Raw genomic sequence first — 17,857 nt, 5'->3', positions numbered from 1 at the left:
ACCATACCACATAAACTATATAACACTTTGACAACTCAACTCGTGCCTATCTCAACTTGATGATCCATGTCATGCCAAACTCAACGCCACCATCTAGCATACCAAACTCGGCTTGATCATTCAAGTCATGACAAGCTTAGCTCCAATATACAACATGTCTAGCTAAGCTTGACCTTTTAGGTCATGCTAAGCTCAACTCCATCATTTAGTATGCCTAGCACGGCTTGGTTGTCCGGGTCATGCCAAGCTCAGTCATGTCACGATGAACTCCACCCTCAAATGTGCAAATCATTTTAACAAGTCCCAATAAAAATTATGGTTCCAATGTCTTCAAAAAAAATTATGGTTCCAATGGAAAATGCTTTATAGAATGTCATGCACCCTACACGGATAAGTGGCGTGAGTTGTGTGTGCTCTAGCAATAAATCAATAATAAAGTAATCAAAATCTAATTATTGAAATGACTTTACGTCGTACATATTATATAAATAATTACTCATGCAATCAAATCATCAAAATCTAATTCTTTTTGTCCCAAATCCCCTTAGTTAAAACATAAAACTAACTACCAGAAGAAGGAAAAAAAAAAAGATAATAATGAATAGCTAGTCCAAAAATAAAATCTTTTCATAGGATTAATGTGTGAGAGGGAGGGAGGGAGGGAGGGACGGGGAGGGAGGGGGAGAGAGAGAGAGAGAGGGAGAGAGAGAGAGAGAGGGAGATAGATAGATAGATAGATAGATAGATAGATTAAGGAAATGAAAAGAATTCAGGTAAAAAGGCATATGGCCTCCCTACGAAGAAAAAAAAAATTGAGAGGAGGGTAATATTAATTTGACCTTCATATAAAAGCCTTGTCGAGAAAAATAAAAAATACTTTCGTAGACAAAATTTGTATTAGGAATCAATGATATATTAATATTGATTAGGCAAAATTGAAAAGAAAAAAAAAAACTATGAAATGATTACTATTATAATATGGCGAAATACTCGAGTAAACTTGTGTTAAAAAAGATTATGTGAGCATAATTAAGAAAAATGTTGGAAAGAACAACCAACGGAGCAACAGAGAGATGAGGGAGAGCGACAGAGTGTTCAAGAGAGGTGGCCCGTCGTGGCACTGCCATGACCAACCACACCGGCGCTCCTTGTCGCCGGAGGAAAGGACAAATTGGGGGTAACGGGATTCAGATGGGGACGATTGGCATGACGTGAGATGGGGACGATTGGCATGACATGAGACGGCGACGAAGGAAAGCACAGGGAGAGGATTGCAGTGGTTGGGACGGACAGCAAAGGAACTGGCAGCAGGGAGAATGGGATGACTATGGTAACAGACAATCTAGGTTTAGGGTTTTAACTGAATGTAACAGTGATGACCGGCACGGAACATCTAAAGGAGCGGTGGTGCATAAATTGCGACCACCACATGGACAGCAGGTTCTGCGGCGAGAGGCTATTGGTGGAGACCTGATCAGGTCGCGTGATGGTGATGATGGAAAGGGGAAGCAGGTGCGCGACTTCTCTGATGGGGAAATAGACCAGTAAGCCTTTTCTTAGTATAAACGAATTGTTACCTTCTATTTTACCAACTTTCCACCGCAATTGTCAAATTTTTATCTGCGTAAAGGTTTTGAGGTTTGTGATTTGGTGGAGGAGATGGTAGTTCCGAGTAGAAGGAATTTTAATGGGGAATATTATGGCTTTGTCCGATTTTCTAAGGTTAGGGATGTTGGTAAATTGTTAAAGGCTATGAATGATGTTTGCTTTGGTAATTTCCGTGTTAGGGCGAGAGTTTCTCGTTTTGATCGTAGTTTTGTAGAGGATGGTAAGGTTGCAAGGGAGAACGAAGGAAAGAGTAACATATGGGGAAGTCGAGTGGAGCTAGGGGTGGTGTCGTGCTTAAGAAGAAAGCTGGTGAGGGAGATATTATTGTGAATGCTGGAGTGGGGGTGACGAGAAGAAGCAATTACACGAGGTAGGAAAATTTATGACGGTAGGACAGGTGGGTGTCCCGGTGAGGGAGGGTGTGGTGAAGGGAGGCCGGGGGAAGAAAGTTAAGGTGGCTGATGTTGTTAATAAGAAGGTGGACATGGAGAGGGTGACGGGGGATGCCGAGGTGCATGTGGGTGAAAGGGATTAACCGGTTGTAAGGAAGTTGGTCCGGATGTATCGATCAAATGGGAACGACGTGCAATGGGCTCGTTCAGGGGTGTTGGCAAAAGTGATTAACGGAGAGGCAATAAAGGTGGTTCAAAATCGAGTCGAGGATGCTGGCTTTCTGGACTTAGATATTATTCCTTTGGGCGCGGATAGAGTTTTCATATGTAGTACGTCAGAAAAGGAAACTTTATCCTTGTTAGAGGACACCAAAGATTTTTTAGGCCTTATATTCTCAAATATTGTTCGTTGGGATAAAGAAGTGGTTCCTTTCCGAAAAGGAGCATGGCTGAGACTGTATGGTATTCTGATTCATGCTTGGCATGATAATTTATTTAAATTATGTGTGTTGGAGTGTGGGGATTATCTTCGAACGGATGATATGACTTTGGACAGAGGAAGATTTGATTATGCTCGAGTCTTGATCTCGACACCATCTTTGGATATTGTTTCTTGTGTTGAGAAAATGGTGATAGATGGAATTTTGGTGGAAATAAAGATTATTGAGGACTGGGGACTTAATATTGGAGAGGACGCGTGCCTTTTTGATGATAATGAAGATCAGAAGTCTCAGTCACACATTGAGGAGGCACAAGGTGATCCACAAGCTTGTAAAAATGTGGATACTTTTGTGGACAAAATTGTAAAGGAGTTGGCGGAAGAGGAAATATTTACAGATAATATGGCAAGGAAGTTGATAAAACAGTTGAAGATATACATTCAGACATTCTTGCGGCCGTGTCAGTTTTGGGACCGCAAACTCAACCAGAAAAAGTTATTGACGACGTGACATCGTAGAGCGTACTAGTGGTAGCGGTGATGAGTCATGTGGTTACTGACGTTAAGGTGTTTGTGGATGATGTGAATATGATACATGATGAAAGCATGTCAGAAGAGGTGAACAAATCTGTAGTTGTTTGCGATGTGGGAGTTGAGAAAGGACCGCTTGTTGTGGTTCAGAAAGAGGTTAATGGGCATGGACCGGTTTTTTCTGACCCCCCTTTTGCCAGAAGTCAGTAGTGTCTGGCCCATGGAGCGCAGAGTGGTTGAAGGACCATCATGGTGAGGCCGGTATTATTTTTGCGGCTAAAAGAAGGGTTTTCAAGGCGGGAAAGCGGAAAGTAAAGAACAGCCTGGAAGAAGGTGTTGGTACTAAACGAAGAAAAATTGGCGGTGAATTACGTCATTCGATTCATACTCTGAAAAAGGTGGCGTGTTTGTCTAGCAAAGATAGATGTGATGTGTTGAGTACTTTAAAAAAAAAGAGCTAGGACAAGGAAGCAGTCTGTTAGACCTCAATCAGTTGGTGAAGAAATATATCAAGGTACTTCTGACGAAGCGTCATCTTATGAGTCTGTTAATAAAGAGTGGAATCATTGGGTGGTTTTACATGGTAAAGAGAAGGAGGCGGTTGAGGGTGTGTCGTGAATTGGGAAGGCCATTGGGTTACAGTTAGAAGGGGACAATCATAATATGTTTATTGTTCTTTCTAGAGCAGGGAATGGGAAGAGGGAGTTAAAAAAGTGTGAGGCGAGTGAGAGAGGCAGTTCGGATGTTGGAGGGTGTTAGGTGGAGGGGGTGTGGCCGTCGGGGGGAGGGTATGTGCGATGAGGTTGTTGTCATGGAATGTGTGAGGGTTAGGTGGGTTGGAGAAGCGTAAGGAAGTTAAGGAATTGGTGAAGGAAAAGATACCTTTTGTGTTGTGTCTTCAAGAAACTAAAATGCAGTTGATAGATGATTTTTTATGTACGTCAGTTTGGGGGCAATCGAATCATGATTATTCTTATAGCCCATCTGTGGGGGGCGTCAAGAGGTATGCTTACTGTTTGGGATACTTCAGAGGTCGAGGTGTGGGTCTCGGTTCGCGGGGACCACCTTTTGATTATTCATGGCAGGTTTGTTAAATCAAATGAGGAGTTCTATCTGTTCAACGTGTATGCTCCTTGTGATTAGAGAGCTAAGCAGTCTTTGTAGGTCTCTCTAGCAGCGCGTGTGCATTCATTAGGCAACTGTAATGTTTGTCTGTGTGGGGTCTTTAATTTTGTTCGGTCCTCGGAAGAAATGCCCTTTGTGCGGGGTTCTCAAACTGTCAATGATTTTGCTTCTTTTAATGAGTTTATCGACGACTGTGTTGTAATTGATTTACCTTTGAATGTCGAAAGTTTACATGGTTCAAGGGAGATGTCTGTTTGATAAGTAGGTTGAACAGGTTTCTCCTCTTTGAAGAGTGGTGTGTGTTTTGGCCTAATTGTTTACAGGTGGCTCATTTAAGAGGTCTTTTTGATCATTGTCCAATTTTATTGTCAGTCGATGATCAAAATTGGGGACCAAGACCGATGCGGTTGTTGGCAGAACATGCCTGGTTACAATAATTTTGTTCATGAAAAATGGAGTTCATTTTAAGTTCATGGGTGGGGAGGCTATGTCCTCAAAGAAAAATTGAAAATGATCAAAGTGGCTCTGAAAACGTGGCATGGTTCTCATACGCTTAATTTACTGGCGAGGATTGATGGGTTGAAAATGAGGCAGGCGGCCCTTGATGGTAAAGGGGAGGAGACGGATTTGTCGGAAGAAGAGCTTGATGAATTACATAGTACTTCAACGGATATTCACTCTTTGTCGCGTCTTAATACTAGCATCTGTTGGCAACAGTCGAGATTAAATTGGCTCCGTGATGGTGACGCAAATTCCAAAAAAATTCATTCGGATCTGGCAGGTAGACGTCGTCATATTTCCCTATCTTCGATTTTGGTGAATAGGGTGGTGGTGGAGGGTGTCAACCATGTCCGCCAAGCAATTTTTAGGCTTTTAAGAATCACTTCCTGTCAGATCGTGTTGTGCGGCCTACACTGGGTAATTTGTAATTTCGACAGCTTTCATTCTTGGAAATGGGTTCGTTGACAAAACCTTTTTTTGCAGATGAAGTTAAGGCGGCAGTGTGGGACTGTGATAGTTTTAAGAGTCTGGGCCCGGATGGAATCAACTTTGGGTTCATTAAGAATTTCTGGCATGAGATGAAAGACGATATTTTGCGGTTTACTTTAGAATTTCATAGGAATGGGAAATTGTCGAAAGGTATAAATTCTACGTTCATTGCACTGATTGCTAAAGTTGAGAGTACCCAGTCTTTGAATGATTTTCGACCCATTTCGTTGGTGGGTAGTCTTTATAAAATTTTGGCAAAAATTTTAGCAAACAGGTTGAGACAGGTGATTGCCAGTGTTGTGTCTGAGGTGCAATCTGCCTTTGTAAAAAATAGACAAATTCTTGATGCAATTATGATAGCTAATGAGGTGGTTAATGAGGCTCGTAAATCGAATAAAGAGCTATTGATGTTTAAAGCGGACTTTGAAAAGGCGTATGACTCTGTTGAGTGGGGGTACCTTGATGAGGTTATGGGAAGTATGTCTTTTCCGACTTTATGGAGATAATGGATAAGAGAGTGTGTCAGTACTGCTACTGCTTCAGTTTTAGTGAATGTCAGTCCTACTGATGAGTTTAACCTGGAACGGGGCGTACATCAGGTGATGACAGTCTGTCATTCCACATTTTTAGAGTCTTTTTATGATATTTTTGAGTTCACAAACAAGCTTAAGCAGCAAGAAAAGCAAGAAAAATATAAGATTTTGAAGAAAGCAAAATCGTGTCACGATTGTTGAAAACATGTCACGTTTTAGAGCACAGGATGAGGTTCACTCGACATTGGCTAAAACGTGTCACGATGGCTATTTCGTGACACGATTTTAGGGACATGTGGCACAAGGAAAGAAATAAACGCAAGAGAAAATATGGTCAAAAAGAGCAAAAGAGAAGGTGTCAAGAAGCAATGGATTTAAATGGGCTTATGTTTAATCCAAGAAAAGAAAGAAAAACGTGACATGCTTGGGGAGAAAGAAAGAAACTAGGTTACAAACCTATATAAAAGGAAGCAAGGCACATAAAAAAGAATACACATTCTCGATACAGGAATCACGATTTGGAAAAGAAAGAAAAGGGCCGCACGCATCACGAGAGAAGGGAGAAGCACATGGAAATAGAGAGCAAGAGTACCGATTGAATTAGATTGAAGAGCAACACCGGCAACGACAGAACTCTATCGATTTATTTTCTTTACTACGTCCCTAATTGAAACATGTTGCTGTGAAACTCTATTTATTGTGAATGACAATCTAATTTTTATTCAATTCAATTGTTGTTAATGTTTTTTATATCCTGATCAAATATAAACATGATTTAGTGAGAACGAATGACTACTGACCATAGCTTTCGACTTAGACCTAATTGAATTGTTCTAATAAACATGGTTAGTCTAGGAATGGATAATCTTTTATTAGTGATATTAGGTTAACGTTCTTAAAACCTTCAAAGATTATTAGACCACCTAAGGAATTAGGGGCTGTAGTTTAAGAAAAAGGTCCTAACTCAAGGGATTGATTAGGACTATTTTGTTAACTATCGTGGAACTAGAAAATCATTCATAAGAATAGGTGCAGTATACCAATTAGGGGAACATCGATGATTCGAAAGACCTGATCTCATCTCTCTCCTATTCTTTTCCAAAACTATCTTTATTTTTTTTTATTTACTTTTATTGCAATCAAATCAAATCAACTGCCTCAGGCATCAAAATATTTTATACATCCTAAATATTTACTTTATTTCTAAATTGAGATTAACACAGTCCTCGTGGAAACGATATTTTTACTACTTCGATAGTATTTAGTACACTTGCTAAAAAAATCTATCAAGTTTTTGGCGCCGCATCCGGGGACTGTTGAGTCATTTCAATTTGGAAATTTTGTTTTTATTTAGGATTTCTGTCATTTATATTTTTGTGTATATATTTTTTTTTTAAAAATAAAAAAAATGATTTATGCTCTTCTTTTTCTTCTCATTGTACTGTGCTACTAAAAAGTTTATCCAAGTTTTGCAGCTATGATAGACAGGTTATACCTCCATGACACAGAAGAGATTGGTATGTTGAAGTATGAAAAATATATGCTATCTTTGAAGATAGGATATTTGGACAATAAACTCTCAAGATTAAATGAGAGATGTGGTCGTTATGAGGAGGATCAACCAGGTAGTAATTGTAAAGAGAAGAAAGAGGTGATCAACATCGATTACAATACTCAACTTCAAAATATTTTAAATGATTTCTTGATGTCAAATCAAGTTTTATTTGAGAAGTTTGATGTTCAGTGTGGTAATCTTGTTGAGAAGGGGGTAAGTATTACATCATCATAATCAAAATAACAATTAACATGAATAATTCAATATAAACATCATGCATTTGATCAATAATGATATTCTCATATATATATATATATATATATATATATCAAAACCCCAATATCTTACATCAATAATCACCAATCACATGTGTCATGAACAAATATCAATTTCCAATCATTCACAGACAATCACCAAACACATATATCAATAAGACTCATGTCATGATATGCACCTATCGACACATATATGCATGTGGTACCAAATCACCTCAAAGTCGTCACCCATATCCAGACCACCAAGGATCTCTGCAAGGCCTGAAGCCCAAAATCTAGATCACTAAGGATCTCTGCAAGACCGAAGTCTACAACTAGATCACAAATGATCTCTGCTAGGCCGGAGCACAATTATGAATAAAACATCATATAAAATCTCAACCCGACTATGATGCATGGACATGTACAAGGACTCGATAATGCGACAACAATCCACAATTTACACCTCAATCAATATATAGGACAACACCCAATTATATTGATTATCTCCACATCATTTGCATTGTCAAGAAAACATGCTCATACACAATTAAATCATAGCATTCATCATCACCACATTAACATGATTATCAATAATCAACAATGTCATTCAACATCAACTATCACATATAGTTTCATCATTCAAGCATTCTTTACATTCTAAGTAAGATAGCATACACATCTCATGATACACATCATATCCAAAACAATCATTCATTCATACAACTTCACTTAGTTATATAAACATAGTCACCACAATTCTTAAGACAATTGGTTCAAGAAACATTTCCGACCAAAAACCATATCAAGTGGCCACCGGACAACATTGACAAACTCCAAGACAAAACAACATAGACAAGTTGAAAACCTTCAAACAATCTTAATCGACAATGTATTCATGAAGTTAAGTCGCCTCCGGATCATTAAACCTTAACCCAAGCACAACTTAAGTTCGTATGAAAAACCCCATTTCACAACCTTTCACATTCCCACCGGAAATATCAATTTCTACATGATTAAGATGTTTGACCACTCTTACAAGTTTTACCTAAGTCTATATGAGTTGTAGGTTCAACTTATAAGTTCCACTGTTTGCAAAAGTTTGGACTTCCCAAAAATTCCCAAGTTAAGACTCAAATAAAGAATTTCAAGTTAGGCAAGCTAATCATTGTTCCAGTAGATTTTAGGGGATTAACAGTAGTTAAATATGTTTAAAGAATCATTTTACAAAGCTCGGATTGGCCCCCAAAGACCCGGAACAAAAATAAAGTGGCTGAAAAATAAAGACCACCTGGTTCGCTTAAGCGAACGAGTTACAGTAGCAAACCTACTTGCACGCTTTCTGGTTCGCTGACTGGTCGCTCACCAGTTCGCTTAAGCGACCACATGTTCGCTTAAGCGAACGAGTTCCAGTAGCAACCAGAAATCTTCGCTTACCAGCACGCTACCTGGTCGCTTAAGCGACCCAACCTAGAAAAATCAGTATGATTATTCGCTTACAGGTCGCTTAAGCGAACATTCACAGTTTTGCAGAAAATGTTACGGGTTTGGACCCCCTTTCACCCGAAATCCCCAATTTTGATCCCTCATCGTCCAAATGTGTTTCCAGAACATGTTTATAGATCAATATGACTAGAAAGACCCACAAAGACTCAATCAAACTTGAAAACACTTGACAATTGGACCAATTCACCAAAACACCACCAACATCTCATTTCTCAACAACAATCCAAGAATTATGCAAACCCAAGCCATGAATTATCATCAACAACATGACTAAAAAACAACAACAACAATTGATCATTAAACTTATCACAATTCATCAACGACAATGCATAATTCACCAATTTGGCATATTTTCACACATACCCATTTTCATACACTTTGAACATGTAATTCAACTAACACAATTCAATTATTCATAACTTCATACATCTAAACATGTCATCATAATTAGAGCACGAATTTCATCACTTATGAACAATTAATCAATTCATCCAATTAAGCACTTATCATACAAATAATTGAAAATTACAAAAGTGATTATGATGAATTCTAACCCCCTTACCTTAGTAGATTAATCTCCCTAGCTTAGGCTTCAATTTTGCTCCTAGCTCTCTATCACCCTTGATTCTTCAAGTCCTCTTCTCTCTAACCCTTTTCTCCTCTTGCTCCCACTTTCTCTCTCTATTCACTCTCAAAAATATCTTATGAAGGAAAGTGTGAGGAAATTCTCATAAGAGTAGATTTTTATACCAAGTCCCCTTATTGGGCCTAACCCTCTACTTAATGGACTTAACCCATTTCTATTAAAATCAAAAATGTTTCTACACTATAACCGATAATTCACTAATAACGGTCAAGTAACGGTAAAATGTCACTAACGGTCACTAAACGGTAAAATCTTAATTTTACTCTAGTAACTTAGTAAGACAACGGTTCTCACTAATCACTAAAAACAATTCTCACCAACAATTATAATTTTACCCGTCCTCACAAAATGACCAAAATACCCCTAAGTCCAAAATGACTAAAATACCCTTCTAACACGGAAACCCATGAAAATGCACCCAATGATGAATAATCACACACAAACACATATAAACACATAATAAAAGTAATTAAAATAAATCTAGCTAAAAATCGGGTTGTTACACAATGCGGGCTGTAACACCCTGTTTTCCCAACTTGAATTTTTTTGCATAAACATCAGAGTAAACAACTAAAATAGGATGTCACACTACTTTAAAAGATAAATAGAGTAGAATTATTATTTATTCAAAACATCTCATGTCAACAATTCAAAATACATTGCAGCGGAAAACATTAATTATTCAACGTAATGGCACTACGGCCTCAACACAAACAACTTATTAAAATTTCATTCTACGTGGTTCATCAACATAATTCATAATAATACGTAACAAATGGAAAAGAACACAAATATCTTCATCTCGTTACGTATCAAAGCGACCCTAAGACGACGCGTGAGAGAGTCAACTCACTTCAACAACTAATCCTGGTTATCTGCAAGTTACTCATGTAGAGGCAACATTCAATAATAATAAGCATATAATTCTTTCAAAGAATTTAACAATACATGACAATATCTATTCATCATTAGCAATACTAATAAACAGTAATTTAAGTAAGAGAACTTATCAACATAAACAACAATCAATTAAACAATGTTAATGCTTCACATAATTCCAACTATACATCATCAATTAACTTCAAATCATCATTAACAATGGTTCACATAATTTCTCAATAACATCTCATTAATTATTTCGACAACTTGACAACACGGTGACAACACCGACAACGACAACAACAGCGACTTTGCATCGTAATATCATTTTTATCAACATATATATTCATATAGTAATAAATTAATCATTAATAACATCACATAACATCATAGTTATCAACAGGTACATTCATATAAGAATTCAACTTCATATAACATCATATTCATCAACATATACATTCATATAACATCATATTCATCAATCATAAACATTCATATAATAATTCATCAATAATGAACAACATCATATAACATCATATTCATCAATCATAAACATTCATATAATAATTCATCAATAATGAACAACATCATATTCATCAATCATAAACAACATCATATAACAACATAAACAACAACGATTAATAATATTAATATTTCACATAGTTCTTCATTAACATCTCATTGATAAATGACAACTTAACAACAACGACAATGCAACAACAACGACATTCACTCGACAATGCAAAAACAACGACATCATCTCGACAATGCAACTACAACAACTTAATCATGCATGTGGTTTGGTTTTGTTTGAGGCTATGTCAGGCTTGAAAGTAAATTTCCATAAAAGTTCTCTAGTTGGTGTCAATATTAATGCCTCTTGGTTGTCTGAAGCGGCTTCTGTGTTGGGTTGCAAAGTGGGTAAAGTGTCGTTTCTCTATTTGGGTCTTCCGATTGGAGGCGATCCGCGACGGTTATTAATTTGGGAGCCTGTTGTTAATCGAATTAAATCTAGATTGTCTAGTTGGCATAGTCAGTTCCTTTCCTTTGGTGGTAGGTTGACCCTTCTCAAATCTGTCCTGATTGCACTTCCTGTCTATGCACTTTCCTTTTTCAAAGCTCTGTCAGGTATAATCTCTTCCATTGAATCTTTGTTAAATAAATTTTGGGGGGTGAGGATAAAAGAAAAATTACTTGGATTAGTTGGAATTCTCTATGTCTGAGGAAGGAGTATGAAGGGTTGGGAGTTAGGAGGTTGAGGGAGTTTAATGTCGCTTTGTTGGGGAAATGGTGTTGGAGGTTGTTAGTAGAGAGTGAAGGGTTGTGGCGTAAGGTGTTAGTGGCGAGGTATGGTGTAGACGGTGGAGGTTTGGAGGATGGGGGCCGGAGTTGTTCTTCTTGGTGGCGGGAGATTGTGAGGATTAGAGATGGGATAGGCGAGGGTGGGGAGAGATGGTTTGTGTCGTGTGTTAGTAGGAGGGTGGGGGATGGATCCAATACTGATTTTTGGCGCGATAGTTGGTATGGAATTGTTCCTTTGTGTTTGCGTTTTAGACGTCTATATGACTTGGCTGTCAACAACCAGTCACGGTGAGGAACATGTTCGACTTAGGTATGAAGGTTCGTGGGGAGGCATGGCGGTTGCGTCGTCGTTTGTGGGCGTGGGAGGGAGAATTGGTAGAGGAGTGTAGGGAGCTTTTACTTACGGTTACTTTGCAGGACTCTTCTTCTGACAGGTGGCTTTGGTTACCGGACCAGATTGGTGGGTTCTCGGTCTGTGGTGTGTATGACTTATTGACAGCGCAAGAACAGCCCCATTTACGTCAAAATTTAGAGTTAATTTGGCATAAACAGGTACCTCTTAAAGTATCTATTTTTGCGTGGCGCCTGATGAAGGATCGTCTACCTACTAAAGAGAATTTGGCAAATCGCGGGATCATTTCAGTGGACTCGCGGCTGTGTTGTGTCACGTGTGAGCATGCTAAGGACTTGAAGCATCTATTTCTGACTTGTCCGTATTATGGTGCGCTTCGGTCGCTAGTGCGGGCATGGCTCAAAGTTGAAGGGGTTGAATCTCAAGTTATCTCAGACCATTTCTCGCAATTTATCCATTATACTGGTGGTTTGAAATCGTGGATATCATTTTTTCACTTTATTTGGCTCCTATGTGTTTGGATTATTTGGAATGATCGGAATGACAGGTTATTTAGGAACAAACAAAGCTCTCAACCACTAATGTTATATAAAGTTAAATTCTATTCATTGTGGTGGTTGAAAGCTAGTAATGTTGTTTTTAGCTTCGGTATTCATAGTTGGTGGTCTAACCCGCTCTTATGTATAGGCATCGACTGACTGTTGTGTATGATTGACTTGACTGTATTCTTCCCGTGATTGTTTCGTCACACCTTGTGCTGCGGCCAAGAGAAAAAGGAAAGGGGAAAGAGGATCGCCTTGCCTTAACCCCCTCTTCATAGGACCGTTGGGGACCCATTAACCAAAACTGATGTCGTAGCTGTGCTTATGCATTCTTTTATCCATTTCCGCCACATAACTGGGAACCCCATCTTGCACATCACCTCATCTAAATAACTCAAGTCTATAGATTCATAAGCTTTCTCGAAATCTACTTTGAAAAGAAGCAATTCCTTTTTACATCTGCGAGCGTTGTCGACAACCTCATTTGCCACTAGGATACCATCTAAAATTTGAAGACCTTTAACAAAAGCAGATTGAGAATTCGAGATAACCGACTCAATAATAGAACGAATTCGATTAGCCAGGACCTTTGCAGGAATTTTATAGATACTTCCCACCAAAGAGATCGAACTAAAATCATTTAGCCGTTGCAGACTCTCAACCTTAGGAATAAAAGCAATGAAAGTGCTATTTATTATCTCTACATAGTGTAATCATATTCGAGACATCGTCTAGATATTAAATATGATCATATTTTTTAGTTGAATTCAAATATTAATTCCGTCAAGTTATAGAAACAATTTTTTTCTACTGTACTCAAACACAAGCTATTTTAAAAAATTGGTATCGCATTCAAGGATTGATAAATTTAAAGGCTTCAATCCCATCTTGCACTTACAAGACCAAGACCTTAGTTAAAATGAACACGTTTCAAAATTCGATGCCAACATGACGGTAGCTTCAATAGCAAATAATAATGTTATTTTTGTATCTATATTAATGTGGAGATAATAAAATATTATAAGCTTGAGAACTCGACGAGTGTTGAATAAGGAGCTCTCGTGTCAACGGACTCCAAACACAATTCAAATATAGCATAATTGGGATAAGCAGAAGAAAACTCGTAAAATAATAATACTATTTAAATAATTTAATTTGTATATATTCAATTAGTATAAAAAAAAAATCTGTACATAAAAAGTATAAAAGTTTTGCTTTAATTTTTTTTTTTGGTCAATTAAGTTTTGCTTTAAATTAATTCGTATCATTATGTTATCTTGATATACACATTCTTAAAATATTTTAAATATATATTTAATAAAATGTGATTGAATACATATAAATAATGATGCATATATGCCAAGTCAACTCTTATTTCAATATTTTAATTTTTTAAATATCATTTTTAAAGAATTAAATAAACAAATTAAAAGTTTAAGAGATAAGTTTAATTTATATATTCAATAAATAAAATACAATGAATTAATCTACTAAACAAATACAACGAATATACTGGATCAACTTTGAACTAAAAACAATTATGTCAAATTTTTTAATGATCTTACCATTACGATTAATTTTTTTTTGCACAAACTAAAATGATATATTAACAACAACGATGCAAATCTCCGCACAAGGTGTGCTACAGAGAAGCACCGCTCAAAGTTTACACAAACAAGGTGCTATTAGACAAAAGCACCACCCAAACAAAATAAATTACAAGCATACACCCAAACAGGGGAGGGGGTGTTGCCACCAGTCGTGATAACTAATGGTAAAAGATGGCCATTTAGCTCTCACCAATAAAAAAGAATTCAGTTTGATTTTCTCAATGAGAACTAAAGGATTTGAACCTGTATTTTTGAAGACACAGTTGTTACGATCCTTCCATAACTCCCACACACAAGCAAACCAAATTACTTTGAAAACAAAGCGAGTACTTCGCGGCATGCCGGCCATAAAAGAGAATTGCATGAAATGTTGTCGCAAATGACAAGATGACACCGTAAATAAGCCTACCCAATTTCGAACCAGTAGCCAAACATTGTTGGGAAAACCGCACTCTAAAAATAAATGAGTTGCTGATTCCAATCCTCCACACCCATAAACGCATCTAGTGTCATTGCCTTGAATAATTTTTCGCCGCAACAAATTACCCCTTGTAGGGAGTCTATTACGAAGAAGACGCCGCACAAACAGAGACACTTTTACAGGAATGTACCTATGTCAGACATCATCAACAAGGCTCTTATCCACCTGAGGTTATAAATCGATAGGCCTCCCGAACTATATAGCCATGAACAGGATCTAAGAGCCACCTCCATTTATCGGAGACATTAACCTGCAAAACAACGTTATGTAACAAAAAAGTGCACTCCCTCAAACTATCCTCCTTATCTACCAACATCCTCCAACACTACTTTCTCAACAGAGATAAATTAAAAGCTCCTAACCTCCGCAGCCCAACCCTCCATCCTCCTTTGGAACACAGATAGAGTCCCATTTTATCCAAGCTATTTTACTATTTTCCTCACCCCCCCCCCAAATTTTTTTTTAAATATACATTCGATATAAGAAATTATACCCGGAAGCAAAGACATGACATATTTCAGTAATATCAGGCGACCTCCAAAAGACAAGAACTTGTTATTCCACAAGGATAGGCGAGAAGTAATACTCTAAATAATCGGTTTCCAAAAACTCAACTTTGTAGAATCCCCTTCAATAGGGAGACTCAAATAAACAAAAGGAATGGTCCCCATTCTACTCTTCATCACCGTGCCGCCTCCACCAACCAAGAATCAGATATGTTAACGCATGTCATCATACTCTTATTAAAATTCACCTTTAACCCCGATATCTCCTCAAAAAGAAGCAACACCGCCCGCATAGAGTGAACATTCTGCCAACTCTTCTCACCAATAATAAGAGTGTCGTCTGAAACTGAAGATGAGTCAACTGAACCTCACCACCGCACCCTATCCCATACCCCTTTAACAACTGCGCTCCTACCAGAGAATTCATCATAACATTAAACCCTTCTACAGTGGAGACAAATGATCCCCCTGCCGAAGGCCCCTCTCAATATGAAATCCGTCGGGCTACCATTAACAAGGACCGAAGCCATCGCTGTTCCCACTCATTCAGATATCCATTTCCGACACAGGGTTGAGAAGTTCATTTGAACCATCACATAATCAAGATAATTAAGTCCACTGAATCATAAGCCTTTTCAAAATCAACTTTAAACAAAATAAGCTCCTTTTTCAAGTGTCTTGCTTCATCAACTGTTTCATTTGCAATCAAGATACCATCTAAAATTTGCTTCCCCTTAACAAATGCTGACTGTGAATCTGAGACCACACTACCCATGACTGCACGAAGCCTATTGACTAAAACCTTCGCTAACACCTTGTACATATACCCCACCGTAGATATAGGATGAAAGTCATTAAACCTTTGCAAACTATTCACTTTCGGAATCAAAAAGCTATAAAAGTATAATTGACACCTTTCGACAGTTTACCATTCCGATGAAATTCCCCCATAATTCTCATGAAGTCATCTTTAATCAAGTCCTAAGATTATTTTAAAAATCCAAAATTAATGCCATCCGGTCTCGGACTTTTATAACTATCACAATCCCACACCGCTTGTTTTACTTCTTCCAACGAAAAAGGTTTAATCAGATGGCCCCGTTCGCCAAAAGATAGTTTTCGAAAAGGGAGACCTTATACACCTGGCCGAACTACTACAATAAATTTAAAGTGGTTTGAAAAATGATTAAAGACCGACGTTTTGACATTTTGGACCCCCTGAACACTAACACCATCAACATGCACCAAATTAATTGCATTGCGACGTCTACAGGAGGACATCACACCATGAATTTTTTTGGAGTTGACGTCGCCTTCCTATAACCAATGTAACCGAGCCTTCTGCCAATTAATGCTATTTTGAACCCGAGCCGTTGAATGTAAGTTAACCGATAATTCATGAAGCTCGCTCACGTCCTCATCTAGGAGCGCATATGCCTCTCCATTAGAATCAAAATAAGAGATGCGATTTTTTACCTCCGTAATCTTGCCCTCCATGTTCTTAGAATGTTGTTGGTGCCACTCTTTCAATTTTTATTTTTATTTTTTTTTATCAATTTAAGCTTTTGGCGCAAAATATAACCGCCCCACCCTTGTAAGTCAAAAGACCTCCATTGCTCACAAACAAAATTAGAGTACCCAGGATATTCAGACCAACATTTAAGCATCCGCAAAGGCAGAGGTCCCCAATTAGCTTCGTCGACATGTAAAACCAAAGGGACATGATCTGACAGCCCCCGTTAACAAGCATCCTGGATACAATTTGGCCATACCTCACACCACTTTTCATACAACAAAAACCGGTCCAATCTACTCATTGAGACCCCATCTCCAGGATACCATGTGAAAAGCCGACCACAAATTGGTAAATCCAGCAGCAAACTATCATTAATGAATTTATTAAACAAATTCGCTTCCATCTGTCTAAAAACCGTTTTCCTTCCTTTTCTTTCATCTATACTTCGAACTGAATTAAAGTGCCCACACAAACACAAACAAGAATCGTTCTTGCTCATCACCAAAGGAACCAACCGGTCCCACAAGTCCCTTTTAGCTATCTGCTCGCAAGGCGCATACACATTAACAACAACAACATCTTCCCCTGTGAGAATGACTCTACCACTGACAACAATGACGTGAGCAAAACTCATAGAGGAACAGACATCAATAAGAGATTTATCCCACATCGTAATCAATCCACCAGACGCTCCAACTGACGGTTGGTAAGAATAGTCACAAGGAGCATCTCCCCAAATTGATTTGATTAAAAAATTATCGATGAACTCAACTTTGATTCCCGAATACACACCGCAAAAGAATTTTTTTCTTGGATTAATGTCGAACCTCCACCTTTTTCTCACCACCGCTAACCCCCTCGCATTATAAGAAATTACCTTCATTATACCCACACTCCACCCCCACCCCCACCTTCCTCCAACTCCTACACCCTCAACACCCTTCACCGTCACCCACACAACCTCCTACTTCCCCACTCTTCACATTCCCCCTCCCGCTGCCCGCGACTCTCTTCTCCCCGTCCTCGACAAAAATTAAAACTATTATTGGAATCTCTTTTGAATTTCACCTCAATCACATTGCCTAACTCC

The 17,857-nt window shown here is 38.2% G+C and overlaps 1 protein-coding gene across 1 annotated transcript; it reads right to left on the bottom strand.

The window, feature by feature from the left end:
* Positions 1 to 15,843: 15,843 nt before the first annotated feature.
* LOC112420125 (uncharacterized) lies at positions 15,844 to 17,437 on the bottom strand. Its single transcript, XM_024778765.1, has 2 exons — positions 17,283 to 17,437; positions 15,844 to 16,144 (listed from the first exon to the last, which is right to left on the bottom strand). The coding sequence occupies exons 1-2, from the start codon at positions 17,435 to 17,437 to the stop codon at positions 15,844 to 15,846; spliced, it is 456 nt and encodes a 151-aa protein (XP_024634533.1).
* Positions 17,438 to 17,857: the final 420 nt, after the last annotated feature.

Source organism: Medicago truncatula, chromosome 3 (assembly GCF_003473485.1).
Source record: "Medicago truncatula cultivar Jemalong A17 chromosome 3, MtrunA17r5.0-ANR, whole genome shotgun sequence".
Classification (NCBI taxonomy): domain Eukaryota; kingdom Viridiplantae; phylum Streptophyta; class Magnoliopsida; order Fabales; family Fabaceae; genus Medicago; species Medicago truncatula.
Note: the sequence above shows the minus strand (reverse complement) of the source record. Positions and strands in the feature narration are given on the sequence as shown.